The sequence below is a fragment of the Pimephales promelas genome, chromosome 1, assembly GCF_988280905.1.
Source record: "Pimephales promelas chromosome 1, fPimPro1.hap1.1, whole genome shotgun sequence".
In the NCBI taxonomy this organism is placed as follows: domain Eukaryota; kingdom Metazoa; phylum Chordata; class Actinopteri; order Cypriniformes; family Leuciscidae; genus Pimephales; species Pimephales promelas.
The window spans coordinates 36,412,650-36,425,990 of record NC_142769.1 but is presented as its reverse complement, the minus strand read 5'-3'; the positions used below and the strand labels follow the sequence as shown (position 1 = coordinate 36,425,990).

The 13,341-nt window shown below is 35.5% G+C and overlaps 1 protein-coding gene across 2 annotated transcripts in view; it reads left to right on the top strand.

The window, feature by feature from the left end:
• Nucleotides 1-10,855, top strand: part of pstpip1b (proline-serine-threonine phosphatase interacting protein 1b) — a 33,334-nt gene extending 22,479 nt beyond the window's left edge. For both annotated transcript variants that reach the window (XM_089129569.1, XM_089129568.1), the window contains exons 4-19: nucleotides 991-1,057; nucleotides 2,256-2,350; nucleotides 2,664-2,764; nucleotides 2,834-2,908; nucleotides 3,621-3,655; nucleotides 3,747-3,853; nucleotides 4,130-4,192; nucleotides 4,789-4,893; nucleotides 6,782-6,827; nucleotides 7,305-7,384; nucleotides 7,709-7,807; nucleotides 7,901-7,997; nucleotides 8,132-8,201; nucleotides 8,340-8,374; nucleotides 9,533-9,639; nucleotides 9,928-10,855. In XM_089129569.1, coding sequence (XP_088985695.1) covers nucleotides 2,321-2,350; nucleotides 2,664-2,764; nucleotides 2,834-2,908; nucleotides 3,621-3,655; nucleotides 3,747-3,853; nucleotides 4,130-4,192; nucleotides 4,789-4,893; nucleotides 6,782-6,827; nucleotides 7,305-7,384; nucleotides 7,709-7,807; nucleotides 7,901-7,997; nucleotides 8,132-8,201; nucleotides 8,340-8,374; nucleotides 9,533-9,639; nucleotides 9,928-10,113 — 1,236 coding nt within the window. In that variant the 5' untranslated portion in view covers nucleotides 991-1,057; nucleotides 2,256-2,320 and the 3' untranslated portion in view covers nucleotides 10,114-10,855. The remainder of the gene's footprint in view (nucleotides 1-990; nucleotides 1,058-2,255; nucleotides 2,351-2,663; nucleotides 2,765-2,833; nucleotides 2,909-3,620; nucleotides 3,656-3,746; nucleotides 3,854-4,129; nucleotides 4,193-4,788; nucleotides 4,894-6,781; nucleotides 6,828-7,304; nucleotides 7,385-7,708; nucleotides 7,808-7,900; nucleotides 7,998-8,131; nucleotides 8,202-8,339; nucleotides 8,375-9,532; nucleotides 9,640-9,927) is intronic.
• The last annotated feature ends 2,486 nt before the right edge of the window (nucleotides 10,856-13,341 follow it).

Here is a 13,341-nt window from a genome sequence, read left to right as displayed (position 1 = left end):
ATGATTCTTGGGGTGTACCCTAAAATGTATATAATTATAAAATGATAAAAAATTCTGAAGACTACCTTGCTACACTATGTAGCCTACGGTAGGCAAAATATATATGGACCAATATCAGGGTTTTTCCTGGCTCAAAATGAAGCAGAGGGGCAAAATCGTAACACTAGGGGGTCAGGGGGCACTGGGGGGCGGGTCTCCCATGGGGGAGAAAATTTTAATTCATGTACATTTTAAAGATAAATTCATTAATCTGGTGCACTTTGAGTCCTTTGAATCTGTTGTTAAAAATATATAATAATCCACCGCCAACCACCGATTCTTTGATTTAGATATCTGCATCTGATCATCACATTACAATTATTCAATTAATCATGATAATATGGTAACATATCATACTGTAGGACAATTTAAAATAAAATAAAAATCTTCATAGCCTTAACAGAGGCTTTACTCCCTTTAAACTTAAATTGACAATGTTGAAAAACACAGTGTGAAAACACTCTTATCTGAATAAGTTTTTGTACCTTTAAAGGGCTCTTTTTTAATTTTAAAAAAGTTTTAATCTATAATTTGATTAATATGCAACATTCAATTAAAATAATAAGACAGCCTAGCGGGCTGCTACCAATCAAATTAAATAAGTTACATTGAAACATTTTAACTGTATGAAATGAGATTATGAGATTGCTTTAAAAAAGATTGCTGAGTTTGCTTTTTTCAAAGATTGAGATTGCTTTTTTTTTTTGAATATACAAATTAGGAATGTTAAAAAGAATGATAATTTGAAACTAAACCGCCAGTTGGAGGTGGCCGTCTTAATGAGCGAGTCATAGAATCATTCATTTAAATGATTCGTTCAAACGGATGATTTAGATCAAGTGGTGGGAGAGATCAAGATCAAGTCAGTTTAATAATGGGTAATTGAGTAAAAGGAAAAGTGACTGGAGATTACAAAAAAACATGAGTTAATGTCAGGATATCTTTTTTCAGGTGGATAAAGCTAATGCAGGAGAAAGATTTCAAAAGAGACACTGAAGTACTGCTTTCTTCTCGACAGGTAGGCTAAGTCAATGTTACAGTCACAGTTAATTACAAGCTTTATTTCATTGTTTGGTTGTGTAGCCTACTTATAGACAGATGAACATTTATAGTTAAAAGTTGATGATGAAATCTATCTATGCACGTACTTAATATAACGAAACAAAGAAGGCATACTTTTTACAATAGTTCATGTTTTTCACAGTCAGTAATTCATACTGTAACATTTGTTGTTCGTTGTGTCAAGTTGCTGTTTGTTTGAAATAACAAATCTGTTCACCCGAAGGAACACTCGACAAAGTGCTTTAATAGCTTTTTGGTACATAATGGCTACCATAGATGCAACGGGGGGGGGGGGGGGGGGAGGCACTGGAGAGCACTTTGAATGCAAAATACATTTTCACCGCTAGAAGGGAGAAATTCCTACACATTGTCCCTTTAAACCTGATCAAACCTCTTACTTGCATTTTCATCATCATCATCAACATACATCTTGTTGCACGCCCGCACAGATAAGGCATGCATTTAGGACCTCCTCTTTGCAAAAAGAGGCTGTTTAGATTTTCACGCTACATATTGATTCCAAAGTGTGATGTTTGTTCACCCAGACACTTGATCGGTTTCTCATTGTTGAGCCCATAGACTGGTTGAGCCAGGACAGGTGAAGTCTGTCTGAGACTCCACACTAGTACCTGTAGCCTACACTCTTTCAGATTGGGAGAGTTGTGTCTCCCTCTTTTGGCTTAAGTGTGTTATAGCAATCCTCTCCCAAAGAGAGCCAGCCAGCCAGGACAGTGATAAAGGAAAAGAGACGAGAGCACATATTTTTGTTCACTTTGTCATGAAACGGCGATTTTTTAAAACGGCGCTTTATACCGATTTAAGCTTGTTTTGATAATTCCGTCCTATAACTATGTAAAAAAAATAATAATAATCCCCCAACAAATGTGCACCGTTGGAATAAAATCGTAAACATCGACTGTTACTAACTTATCAATTCGTTTTATTGTTCAGCCAATTTCATTGTCATCTCTGTAGAAATTGTGCACTGAACCGCTCAAAACAGTGACATCAACATTATTCTTCCTCTTTCAAAGAGCATGCAGACGTCAAGAGATCAAAGTTGACCAGCTGAAACCGCCACGCAGTTTCTTCCTCGTTTCAAACTTTTCATGTGTCTGTTGCCTATGTTGCTTGTGTTTTTTCAACTTTTACAGCAACTTTAAAGTATCTTTCTCCGCTGGGTTTGTCGGTTTACATTTCTGAGGACTAAACATTCAAGATGGCTTTACTGTTTTGCGATGCCTTTTGGGTAAGTTATTGTTATAAAGCCTCTTACACTTAAGTAAAATGTATCACTACGGGAAATACAACTTCCTATATTTCGCGTATATGTCAAGAATAATGGATTCTTTGTGTTTTCTATGTCTACTCTAATAACTTGCTTTTGTTTTTATAGGGTGTATTTCCTTTTATTAACGTCACGTTTTAAGAGAAGTTAAATTTAAATTTATAATCTTGCAAAGTTCTATTGAAGAACATTTTCATATTTAATTGTTTATTTGTTTTTAACAGTTCCCCATCTGCATAGTGTCATTAGGTTGCATGTTTTGGTGTATTTTTAGGGTACAGACTTTATGGACCAGTCCGGGTATGAGGCCATATTGCAGAGGTTACATGATGGCAGACATATGTGCAAAGATATAGAAGACCTGTTGAAAATGAGGTATGAAAAATGGTGTATGTCAATGTGTCTCTATAAATGTATGTGTGTGACTTCTGCTCTCTTTCACAGAGCACTGGCGGAGGACAAGTATGGACGAGATCTGGTGGCAATTGCTCGGAAGGCAGAAGGTCAAACCGAGATTGGGTCAGTCAGTTGTTCTGTGAATATCATGCTAACTTAATCAAATGATCATGTTGATCCAGTTAGTGCCTCTTCTGAATAACTTAAAGGGTTAGTTCACCCAAAAATGAAAATTATGTCATTAATGACTCACCCTAATGTCGTTCCATGACCATAAGTGCTCCGTTCATCTTCGAAACATAGTTTAATATATATTTTAGATATAGTCCGAAAGTTTTCTGCCTCTCCATTGTGAATGTATACGGTATACTGTCCTTGTCCAGAGAGGAAATAAAGACATCATCAAAGTATGTGACACCAGTGGGTTAGTTAGACAATACAATGTTTAATAAAGTCGTAGTTTTTGTTATTTTAGGACCAAAATTTATTTTCGATGCTTCAAAACATTCTAACTAACCCATTGATGTCACACGGACTACTTTGAGGATGTCTTTATTTCCTTTCTGGACAAGGACAGTCTACATACATTTTCAATGGAGGGACAGAAAACTCTCGGAATATATCTAAAATATCTTAAACTGTGTTCCAAAGATGAACGGAGGTCTTACGGTCTAGGAATGACATGAGGGTGAGTCATTAATAACATAATTTTTGACATTAATGACAAAACCCTTTAACTATTCCTATTAACTACCATATATATTTAAATACATTTTTTAAAGCTATATATGTATTCAAATGTAAAAAAAGTGTGTATCTGTTTTTTTATACTCAGAACATTAAAGGCATCGTTTGACAAGTTAAAAGCAGGTATGTGATGTGATGCAATTCCTTTTTGCCCCGCACATAGAAAAAATACTTGAATGCTAGAGTCCTCAACTTGAGTTGGATTGTTTTCTAGAGATTGAGAAGGCAGGAAACCTGCACATCCAGCTATCTGAAAGGATAAAGGAGGAAGTTCTCAAAATAGAGGTTTTTCGAGAACACCAGAGGGAACAGAGAAAAAAGGTAAAAAAAAAAAATTAAAAAAAATCAAATGATCCAAGACAAATTATGCACACAGCCCAGCGCTTTAGATATATTTCCATGGTTGTTGCTGTGGTTATTCAATATGGAGAAAGGAAACTGGCACTTTCCTTTTTGAGCACATTAACACTGTAAATGATCATTTAAAAAAACTTAGACACCATTTGTTGTATTTTGCGTGGAGTGAACACCAATTAATTAATGAATAATGCAACTGATAAAATATGAAAACTTATATTAATTTTCTGTCCTAATTAGCTTGAAGAGATTATAGAAAAACTTCAGAAGCCTAAAATGGTGTTGCACAAGAAGACCATGGAGGTAAGTACAGTAAATGAGATTAACCCTAGTTCTTCTTGTTTCCCATTTTAGAAATGACTGTCATTAGTAGTCCAGGGCATAAATGAAACATCATTCTCACTTGGGGTCCACCCAAAATTCAGTATCAGCCAAAAGAGGAAGAAAGTAAGAAACTGAAAGAAGAAACAGAAATGCAGTGACTATATTTGCAGAATATATTTGGACATGATTAGACTGCACACATTATATAAATGTTGGGTTTGTTCATTGACTTAATGTTTGAAGACTTGACTAACTCAAACATTTATTTTGACCACCAAGAAATGTGTATAGAGAGAGAGAGAGAGAGAGAGAGAGAGAGAGAGAGATAGGAAAGTAAAAGAGAATAGAAACAGACGATGACAGAGGAATGAGAGAAAATAAGAATAGGTTGGTTGGTTTGTAGGTAATGCATGCTGTCTCTGGATATAATAAGACTAACTTCCTGTGCTGAACGACCACAGAAACACCACAGATAGTGAGAAATGTTTTAGACACACATAAAGGGCTCTATACCCCCTCCCTGTTTCGTTTATCTTGCACTTTTACTCTGAATCTATTCTCTTTACCGCATACAGTCAAAAAGGTTATATGAGCAGAGGCTTAAGGAGGCTGATGAAGCTGAGCAAGCAGTGGGGAAGAAGACAAACGTGAACACCTCCACGCACCGGCAATCAGAAAAGGTGTGAGGGTGTGAACATTTAACAGATAACCTATATATACTAAAAATACACTAAGTTAAAGTCCCCCTGTGGTGAAATCATGTTTTTAATGTTGTTAATATGTCTATGTGGTGTTTTTAATATGCTTTAAGACAAATCATGTGCAAATTCACAAGTCAGCATCATTACTGAGTATTTTCTCCTTAAAACTGCAGTGGACCAATGACAGTTTAAAAACACAGTTGTAAATCGCCGGTGTTTTTTTACCTCACAAACTGTAAACAATCACGTCAACGTTGCGGCGGGCTTTAGCAAATCATTAAAGCTACACTGTGTAACTCTTTTACTTAGTTTTAAGTAAAAAAACACGTAGTTCTTTCAAAAATACATGTGCTCATTAATGTATATTTACTTTGTTCAAATAACAAAGTATTCTCGTGAGTGTATAATATGCCATTGAAAATACATACGGGTAAGGGGTTCTAATGTCGGTCGCCATGTTGCCCCTCCATCTTGAAAGTACATTAGCCAAAGAGGGACATACCCTTTAATTCAAGCCTTCGCCTTTCGGATTTACGTTTGAGTTAACACTCATGGATGAGGTCGAACTGGAAGCCATGTTAATCTTGGACTACCTTGGCCACCGTAGGAGTTAAAACGAAATCGGAATTGAGAGGAACAGAAACTAATATTCACTGGATGGTCATATTCCTTTTCACCACTAGATGGGGGTAAAAAACGAAGTAAAATATACATTAAATGAGCACATATATTTTTTTCAAAGAACTAAGTGTTTTTAGCAAGGGGGTAATCCATCGACCGGAAGTTGAAGCCTCGCGGGAGCTGACATCTTGTAGCAGAACTTCACTTGCGTTAGCATTCCCATTGACTCCCATTCATTTTGGCGTCACTTTGACAGCGAATAACTTTACATCTGAGGTGTTTGAACACCCCATTTGTCCTTTATTTATTTCTTAAGAAACACGACAATGTATAAATAGCTCCATTACCTTGTAGCTTATGTTATGGCCCCGTAGAAGCAGTTTTAGTGAAAGTAGGCTAACGATTGCGTCATACCCACGCGACTCTCTGTCGCACAGTAGAGAGATTACCGTATGGACATGAGAAGAAGCTCGCGCGCAATCGGGGAAACGTGGAGGCAAAATGACAAAATAATTCATCAGAATACCTAGCAAAATTGTCTCCTTCTCCTAGCTCATGGACAGCTCCTACTCACACTCTCCGCCTCTGCATGTTTCGGAAGGGAATGATTCAGATTTCTCATGCCACAGCACTAGAAGACAGACGAGTCACTCGCATCACATCTACGTAATCAAGCTCTGTTTGAGTCTGCGCATCAGGGACGGAAGTGCTAAAAAAATCGCCAAAAACGGGCTTCAATCGTCTCAATGGAGTTCCAATGAGATCGCTCTGTGCATTTCTTTTACTGTCTATGGTTTTTAGCTAAGAATAAACTAAAAGAGTTACACAGTGTAGCTTTAAGGCATGACAAAAAATTGTTCTCAAGAATTTTTTTTTTTTAAATATGTCATTTTGGTGATCAAAGATGCGTTTTAAGGGATAAAAGTATTCACTAAGGGGACTTTAAATATTCCTAAAGTAAAGAGAACTGTTCATTTTAACTCTGGAATTTTGGGCAGTTGTGAAAAATTACCTATGGCAGGTTTGTGGACACAGTAAGGCCAAAATGAGGATTAAAGCAATGCAAACTTGTTTCAGTCTGACTGGGCAGCATTTGACCTCAGTGTTGAAAGAAACTCTAATACAATCAGACAAAAACACTTTGAGTGAACAGTTTTGTGATGTTACAGATACTGCTTATGTGTAAACTTACACTTCAGGTCAGGTCCAAATACTGAATATATCTATTTATCAATCTATGTTGTAGGTGATGAGCAGGGCCAGGTTATGCAGGCAAGCGGCCAACCTGGCAGGTTCGTCCTAACAAACTTCTCTGTTGTTATGATCCCACTGGCAGAAGGAAGATAAATGCAATGCAATCTAATGTCTGTGTATGTTTGTTAACATGAACATTAACATGTTTGAAAGCGTAAGTGTTGATGAAAGTATACGTGGTCCTACAGAAATCATTCTTAAATGCTGATTTGATGCTCAAGATCCATTTCGTATTATTTTAAAAATGCTTAATAGTTTTGTGGAAACCATGACATATATTTTGGGATTCTTAGGAAGTATAACATTTATTTGAAATATTGTCACTTCCTGAGTAAAAGTATTAATTTCTTATTTAAAAAATCTTTCTCAGCCCAAACTTTTGAACAGTGATGTAGATATGAGAGTTTGAAATATATCTGTTAATGTCCAAACTTTGTCAGTGAAGCAGTAGGCTATTTGTGACATGTTAATGAAAACGAAAAGCTGACTTACTTTTATTTCCTTTTCTGGTTCAGAAAAGCAATATAGGTTGAATGTTGATCAATTAGAGGAAACTTCCCAGGACTGGGAGAGCACATACCGGAGTGCATGTGAGGTAAAGAACAAAAATATGTTTAAGCAGAAGGAGTGTACACAGAAATAAGCAAAACTCCATGATTTCTTTAGGGTGATGACTAAGTAAGATATAACACAGTCTCATAGGCATGTGATAAGCAGTCATAGCACTTTTTTTGATGTGGAACAACGTTTGTTGATGTAGAACAAAGATTTAAATGAGTCAAGAAAATGTCATTGCCAAAAATAGTTAAAAAAAGGAAATAATTCTTAATTTTCTGAGCGTGTTTTAAAAGGAAGTTACATACAACATTTTACAAAGGAACAATATGTTTTTTTTTTTAATTTTTGTGTTGCCTTCTAGGTGTTTCAGCAGCAGGAGTCTGAGCGCATTAATATCTTGCGCTGTGTGTTATGGGATCATTGCAATCTGCTTTCAATGCAGTGCGTCCAAGACGATGATGTAAATGTCCTCCTTTGTCCATCTTTATAATAAAAAGCCTAGCTAAATGCTGTTTACATTTATATTAATTTTAACAACTCTTTTCTTTTGCAGTGCTATGAGGAAGTAAGGAAGATTCTTGAGCAGTGCGACATCATCAGTGACAACAACTGTTTCATTAAGATGAAAAAGACTGGCTGTCGCCCCCCAGGTAAATTCATCACATTTATCATGATTTTCTTCAGCTGATGTAACAGCTGTCTTTTTAAAGAGTTGACATAGGATGTTGGTATGCTTTTACGAAATGTTACTTAAATTGACAGTCACTCCTCCATCTCTCTTCAGCTCCCATTGAGTTTCAGTGTTACTCCAACGTGAACACCAATGGTGGAGTTGGGAGGGTTGCAACGAACAGGTGAATGTCTGAATAATTAAGAATGAGTTAAAAGTCAAACAACATTAAAAACTTGATTTTCACCACAGGGAGGCTTTAAGACATTTTTGCTCTTTGAAACTTGATTGTGAAACTCTTTCATATCTGAACTCTCTACAGATTATCTGTCCTGCATCCAAGGATGCCTTCAAGTGGTCAGTATTCCTTCTCTGAAGTCTTAAACTTACAGTTTATGCTTTAAGATATGACAATATGCAAAAAGCATTAAAGGCACAATATGTAGTTTTTTTTTTGGCCACAAGAGGGCGCAGTTTCCAACAATAACAAAGGCGTAGGTTTATGATGCAGTGATGAGCTGAATGATGGGACTTGCTGTCAAGCTGATGGATCTGAGTGCAAACTCATGTTTCTCAAAAATTCATGTTTTTTAACATTACAGTGGTATGAAGTAGGTCGCGATTGCTAAAGAGACAGATATCACATGCGAGTCCCACGGATATAAAGGAATAAGGACATTTAATTCGACCGAACTCCCTGCAAGTGCTGGATTACTCACACAGGCCAGTTTATTAGACGAATTAAACTTGTGAGGTAACGCAGCGCTGCTTCACTTGGTCTAACGTTACACTATCACACTAAAGGGCATTTAAATGTGTGTTGAAAGTCATAATGTTATACTACGTGTTAGTTCGTTTGCTATACGAAACTAGCAGTAAGCTAGATCAACATTAGAATAACATACTGACGATATTCTAACATTTCATCATGTTGAGCTAACGTTATGTAACATTGACTTGTTTTATGTACATTTGCTCACCTGTCTAATAAAGCTGTCAAGTCGTGACTCGTGAAACTCTGTCAAGTCCAAGTTAGTCGCGGACGTGAAGCTCTCGGCATCTAAAAAGCGCAACGCTGATTTTGATTCTCATTTTAGTTCTCCTTGTTTGTCCCAAAGTCTGCTTGCCATGGTCTATGTTTGAAAGAAACAAGAACTGCGTGCCGCTAAACGTTACGCACTACACAATTGTCCACGTCTGTCGCCATGGTTACGTCATGGCTATGGCAGTATGAACGGAAACCGAGGATAGCGTGAATATTGCATCATGGACTGGCAACATTTTTTTCCGGGATAGGCACTTATTTAGAATTGGAATTTCTCTGAAATAAAATATCTTTGGTGACTTTTGGGATATTGTAAGTTCACTGCAGGAAATATCACACTGTGCAAGTGATTTTTGGCTATTTTATTACAAAATTCTTATATATTGTACCTTTAAACTATATTCACAATGAATTTTAGTGAAGTCAACTAGTTGAATGTGGAGCATTGAGCGTCACTGTCCTTATCACAGGTTGCCCTGAAGCTGGCAGTAATATGGGTGGAACACATACGCTGGCTCAACAAAGGAGAGGAGTAACTGAGGAAAAGTACATGGTGTTATATGATTTTAAAGCTCAGGTAAATAAATATTTATTTTTAGTTAGTTATCCAGGAGATACAAACTTGTTCAAGTATTTGTTGTTACTAGTAATGCTTCGTGTTTAGAGGAATTTTAGAGGAAGTAGAAATAAAATGTGTAAAGTGTAAAACCAAAAAAAACAAAAAACAGATAAGTGTAATTTTAACCAACATAGTTTGCCTGGCATCCTTGTTGAAAAGTATAAAAAGTAAAAATGTTTATACAAAGTTTATAGGCCTTACAGACTGATAAACAGAGTTGTGTACTTCATTCCCTGCCCTTTCTAGGAAGATGACGAGTTGTCTGTCAGCAAAGGACAAGTTATCACAATAACTGAGCAAGGCGAGGATGGATGGTGGAGAGCGTGGAGGGATGGAATATCTGGGCTGGTCCCTGGAACGTACTTGACCAAAATCTCACCGCATAGTACGCATCTTGCTGCCGCTCATCCTGAACAGAATCCCATCAAATAGAATTAAGCAATCATTGCACCAAGTTTTACTAAAATTATTTCAGCCTACAAGTTGATGTAGAATGAAAACATACACGTGTACTAGATATATGAAAGATATTAGCTTTCTTCTCAGGCATCTTTAGGATTTTTTTAAAGATAAAAAAATGAATGTTATAATAATGGAACAGTTATTCTGCAGCCGTTTGTATAATGATTCTATTCTAGATGAGGTTTAATCTAGCTTTTATGGTTTATACGTAGTCAGAAGAAATTATAAAAAAATGTTTTGGTTTTAGAATTATGAATTCTAAAGTTTTTTTTATACATGTATACTGTAATATGTATAAAATTGTATCAACAATTTTGTAATGTTATTGCTATGATTTATCATGGCCTATTTATCTGCAGCATAGTAATCCAATCAAAATAAATGTGCCTTAATTTGCATTCAAGTCCACTCAAAAAAACAGACACGCAAAACCCATAAGCATAAAGACATTCAACTGAAGACATGCCTGTAATATAATCAGAAGTATCATGAGATGAGAAATGTGCAAACATTGGTTTGAGCCTATTGGGTCACTTTGTTGGTAGTTTTTGTGTTACCCAACTGCTAATATGAAATAAAATGACCCAAAATATGGAACATAAACAGCAGCACTTTTAATATAAGAGACCAAATCTATGTAAGACTAGAAAAATGTGAATTGGCGAATGGCGACCACTAGTGGAGACAATCTCAAAATAGTTTGTATATACAGTCAGATGTGCCAGAATCCAAACACCTCGCCAAACACCAGCGCGCTCACTCATATGACAAAACAGGAGTGTCAGCTCTGTCACAAAACCAAGAAATAAACTAGACAAAAGTGAAAGAACCCTGACACCTGCACCCACTATTAAAAAAAAAATTACAATTTAAAGGTCTAAATAATTTTTGGTTTAACTGTATAAATACTCATTAATGCAATAACTGCCCAAACCCAGCATATCAACAGATAATCAAGTTTTCTTTCTTTCTTTGGAATGGTTTGGAGAATGGATTTTAGAACTAAATTGTGTAAATATAAATTTAAACACCCCATTGAATCATGTATTTTAGGTTTGATCCTCCAAACTGAGCAAACAGATCCATGCAAACATTTTAAACAATATGGAAAATTACTAAAGAGTGCATAGACATGCAAACATGGATTCATTTGACAGTAAAATGTCTGACCTCATTTTTATAAATGCTTAAACCCTCAATGTCTATATGTTCAAGCTGATACGTTTTGGATGTGGCAGTGTGTAGGTCTACTACTGAGTGCCTTAACATAAGAAATTGTTACTCAAACTTTGCATAGGCTACATATCAAAATATTGGGCATGCAAATCCTTTTTGTTTCATCGCATATCTCCTTTCACTAACTGTTGATTCTTTTAAAAACCATGAGATGGGCATAAATACATGTATTTAAAATACAAATACCAAAGACTGTGTGGAAAATTTTATTTGAATATAAATACAAATCACCGTGAAAAAAATGTATTTAAATAATACAGTATTTTGTATTTTGAAACTAACAAAATACTTGAAATTGGCCATCCAGTGCAGGTAGGCCTAGGTCACAGTTAATGAAGAAACTACACAGGACAATAGTGACACCAGAATAAAAATATTCATTATTCTGAAGCTGAAAATACAGAAGATTATGGTTGAACTCTTTCACTGAATAGATATATTTAAAATAATGTAGGCCACATACTTTACTGTTAACAGCAGACAGATATTACACCATTGCATTATTATTATATTCAAGTAATTTTCTTTTAGTTTTTTAGTTTCTCGAAGTTCATACAAATTATAAAGTTTAGGCTATGTAAAAATATTCAATTAGAATTCATTTGACAATCTTTACCCAAAGTTTTTTTTTTTTTAATGAACAATAAAAATAAAAGCTGGAGATTTGTTTTGTGGTTTATCATTCATCGGTGCTACTTTTCGCAATCCAACGTTCCAGTAATTCCTAAATTGCCCAATAAAAGCTGCACGAATAAATTTGCTTACCCCACAAATAGGCCCATCTAATTTAGAAATAGTTTCATCTATTCACACTTTATATCATCTCTATGATATGTATTGTCATATCACCCGGGCCTAACATACAGTAATGCTTTAAACACAAGCTAGTGGATAAAAATCAACAACCGATCAAGGCTAATTGGCTAATATTTTCCCACTTGTCTGTGTCTAGGTCCATGGTCTGTGCTCTTTTATTCTTTCATCTGAAGGCAAATCTAAATTGGCTAACATCATTTAGTCAGGCCTCTAAATTTAGTTTTAATCAATAAGTAGAATTGATCATTACATCCTTACCTTATTCCAGAAAAATCGCAGAGATGCATGAATATTGGAGTTGGGAGGAGGGGGCGTGTCTGAACTAGTTGATGCATGAAACCAGTACCCTGATAAACAGGTTGACTGGCAAAAAGTATTTTATGTATTTCGAAAATACAAAAATACTAATCTTAAATGAGAAATATAATTGAATACAAATTACATTTAACTGAAGGCTTCAAAATACAAAATAGTATTTTAAATACATGTATCTGAAATACTGCCCATCCTTGCATGTAGCAATTATGCAGTGAATATAACGGAATTATGATCGATGACGTTTAATAGTATATATATATATATATATATATATATATATATATATATATATGGTTGCCTAGTTTTAAGAGAAGAGTTGTTTTCTACTCAGGAATGGCAAATGAAATAGATAAGCCCACAGAAAACAGGAAACGAAGTTTTACAGCTCATCGTCACTTTTTTGCTCATTTACTATTTTAATAATTAGAAAACAAAGTAAAAATGTAATTTTCAGTACTTTAGTTTGCTACATTATTGCCCATTTTACACACAAAAACTTTGACACTTGTTTTCAGGAAATGTATATCTTTCATATTAGTTAAATAGCCTATTTGATATACTATATGGACAAAAGTATTGGGGCACCTGACCATTACACCAACAGGGACTGTAATGACACTACATTCTAAATAAACATTAATATGGAATTGGTTTCCCCTTTGCAGCTATTTCAGCTTGCACTCTTCTCGGAAAGCTTCTTTTGAAGTGTTTTTTTTTTTTTTTCTGGGAATTTTTGCCCAGTAGAGCGTTTGTGAGGTCAGGCACTGTTGTTGGACGAGGAGGCCTTGCTCACAATCTCCATTCTAGTTTGTTGAGGTCAGGGCTCTC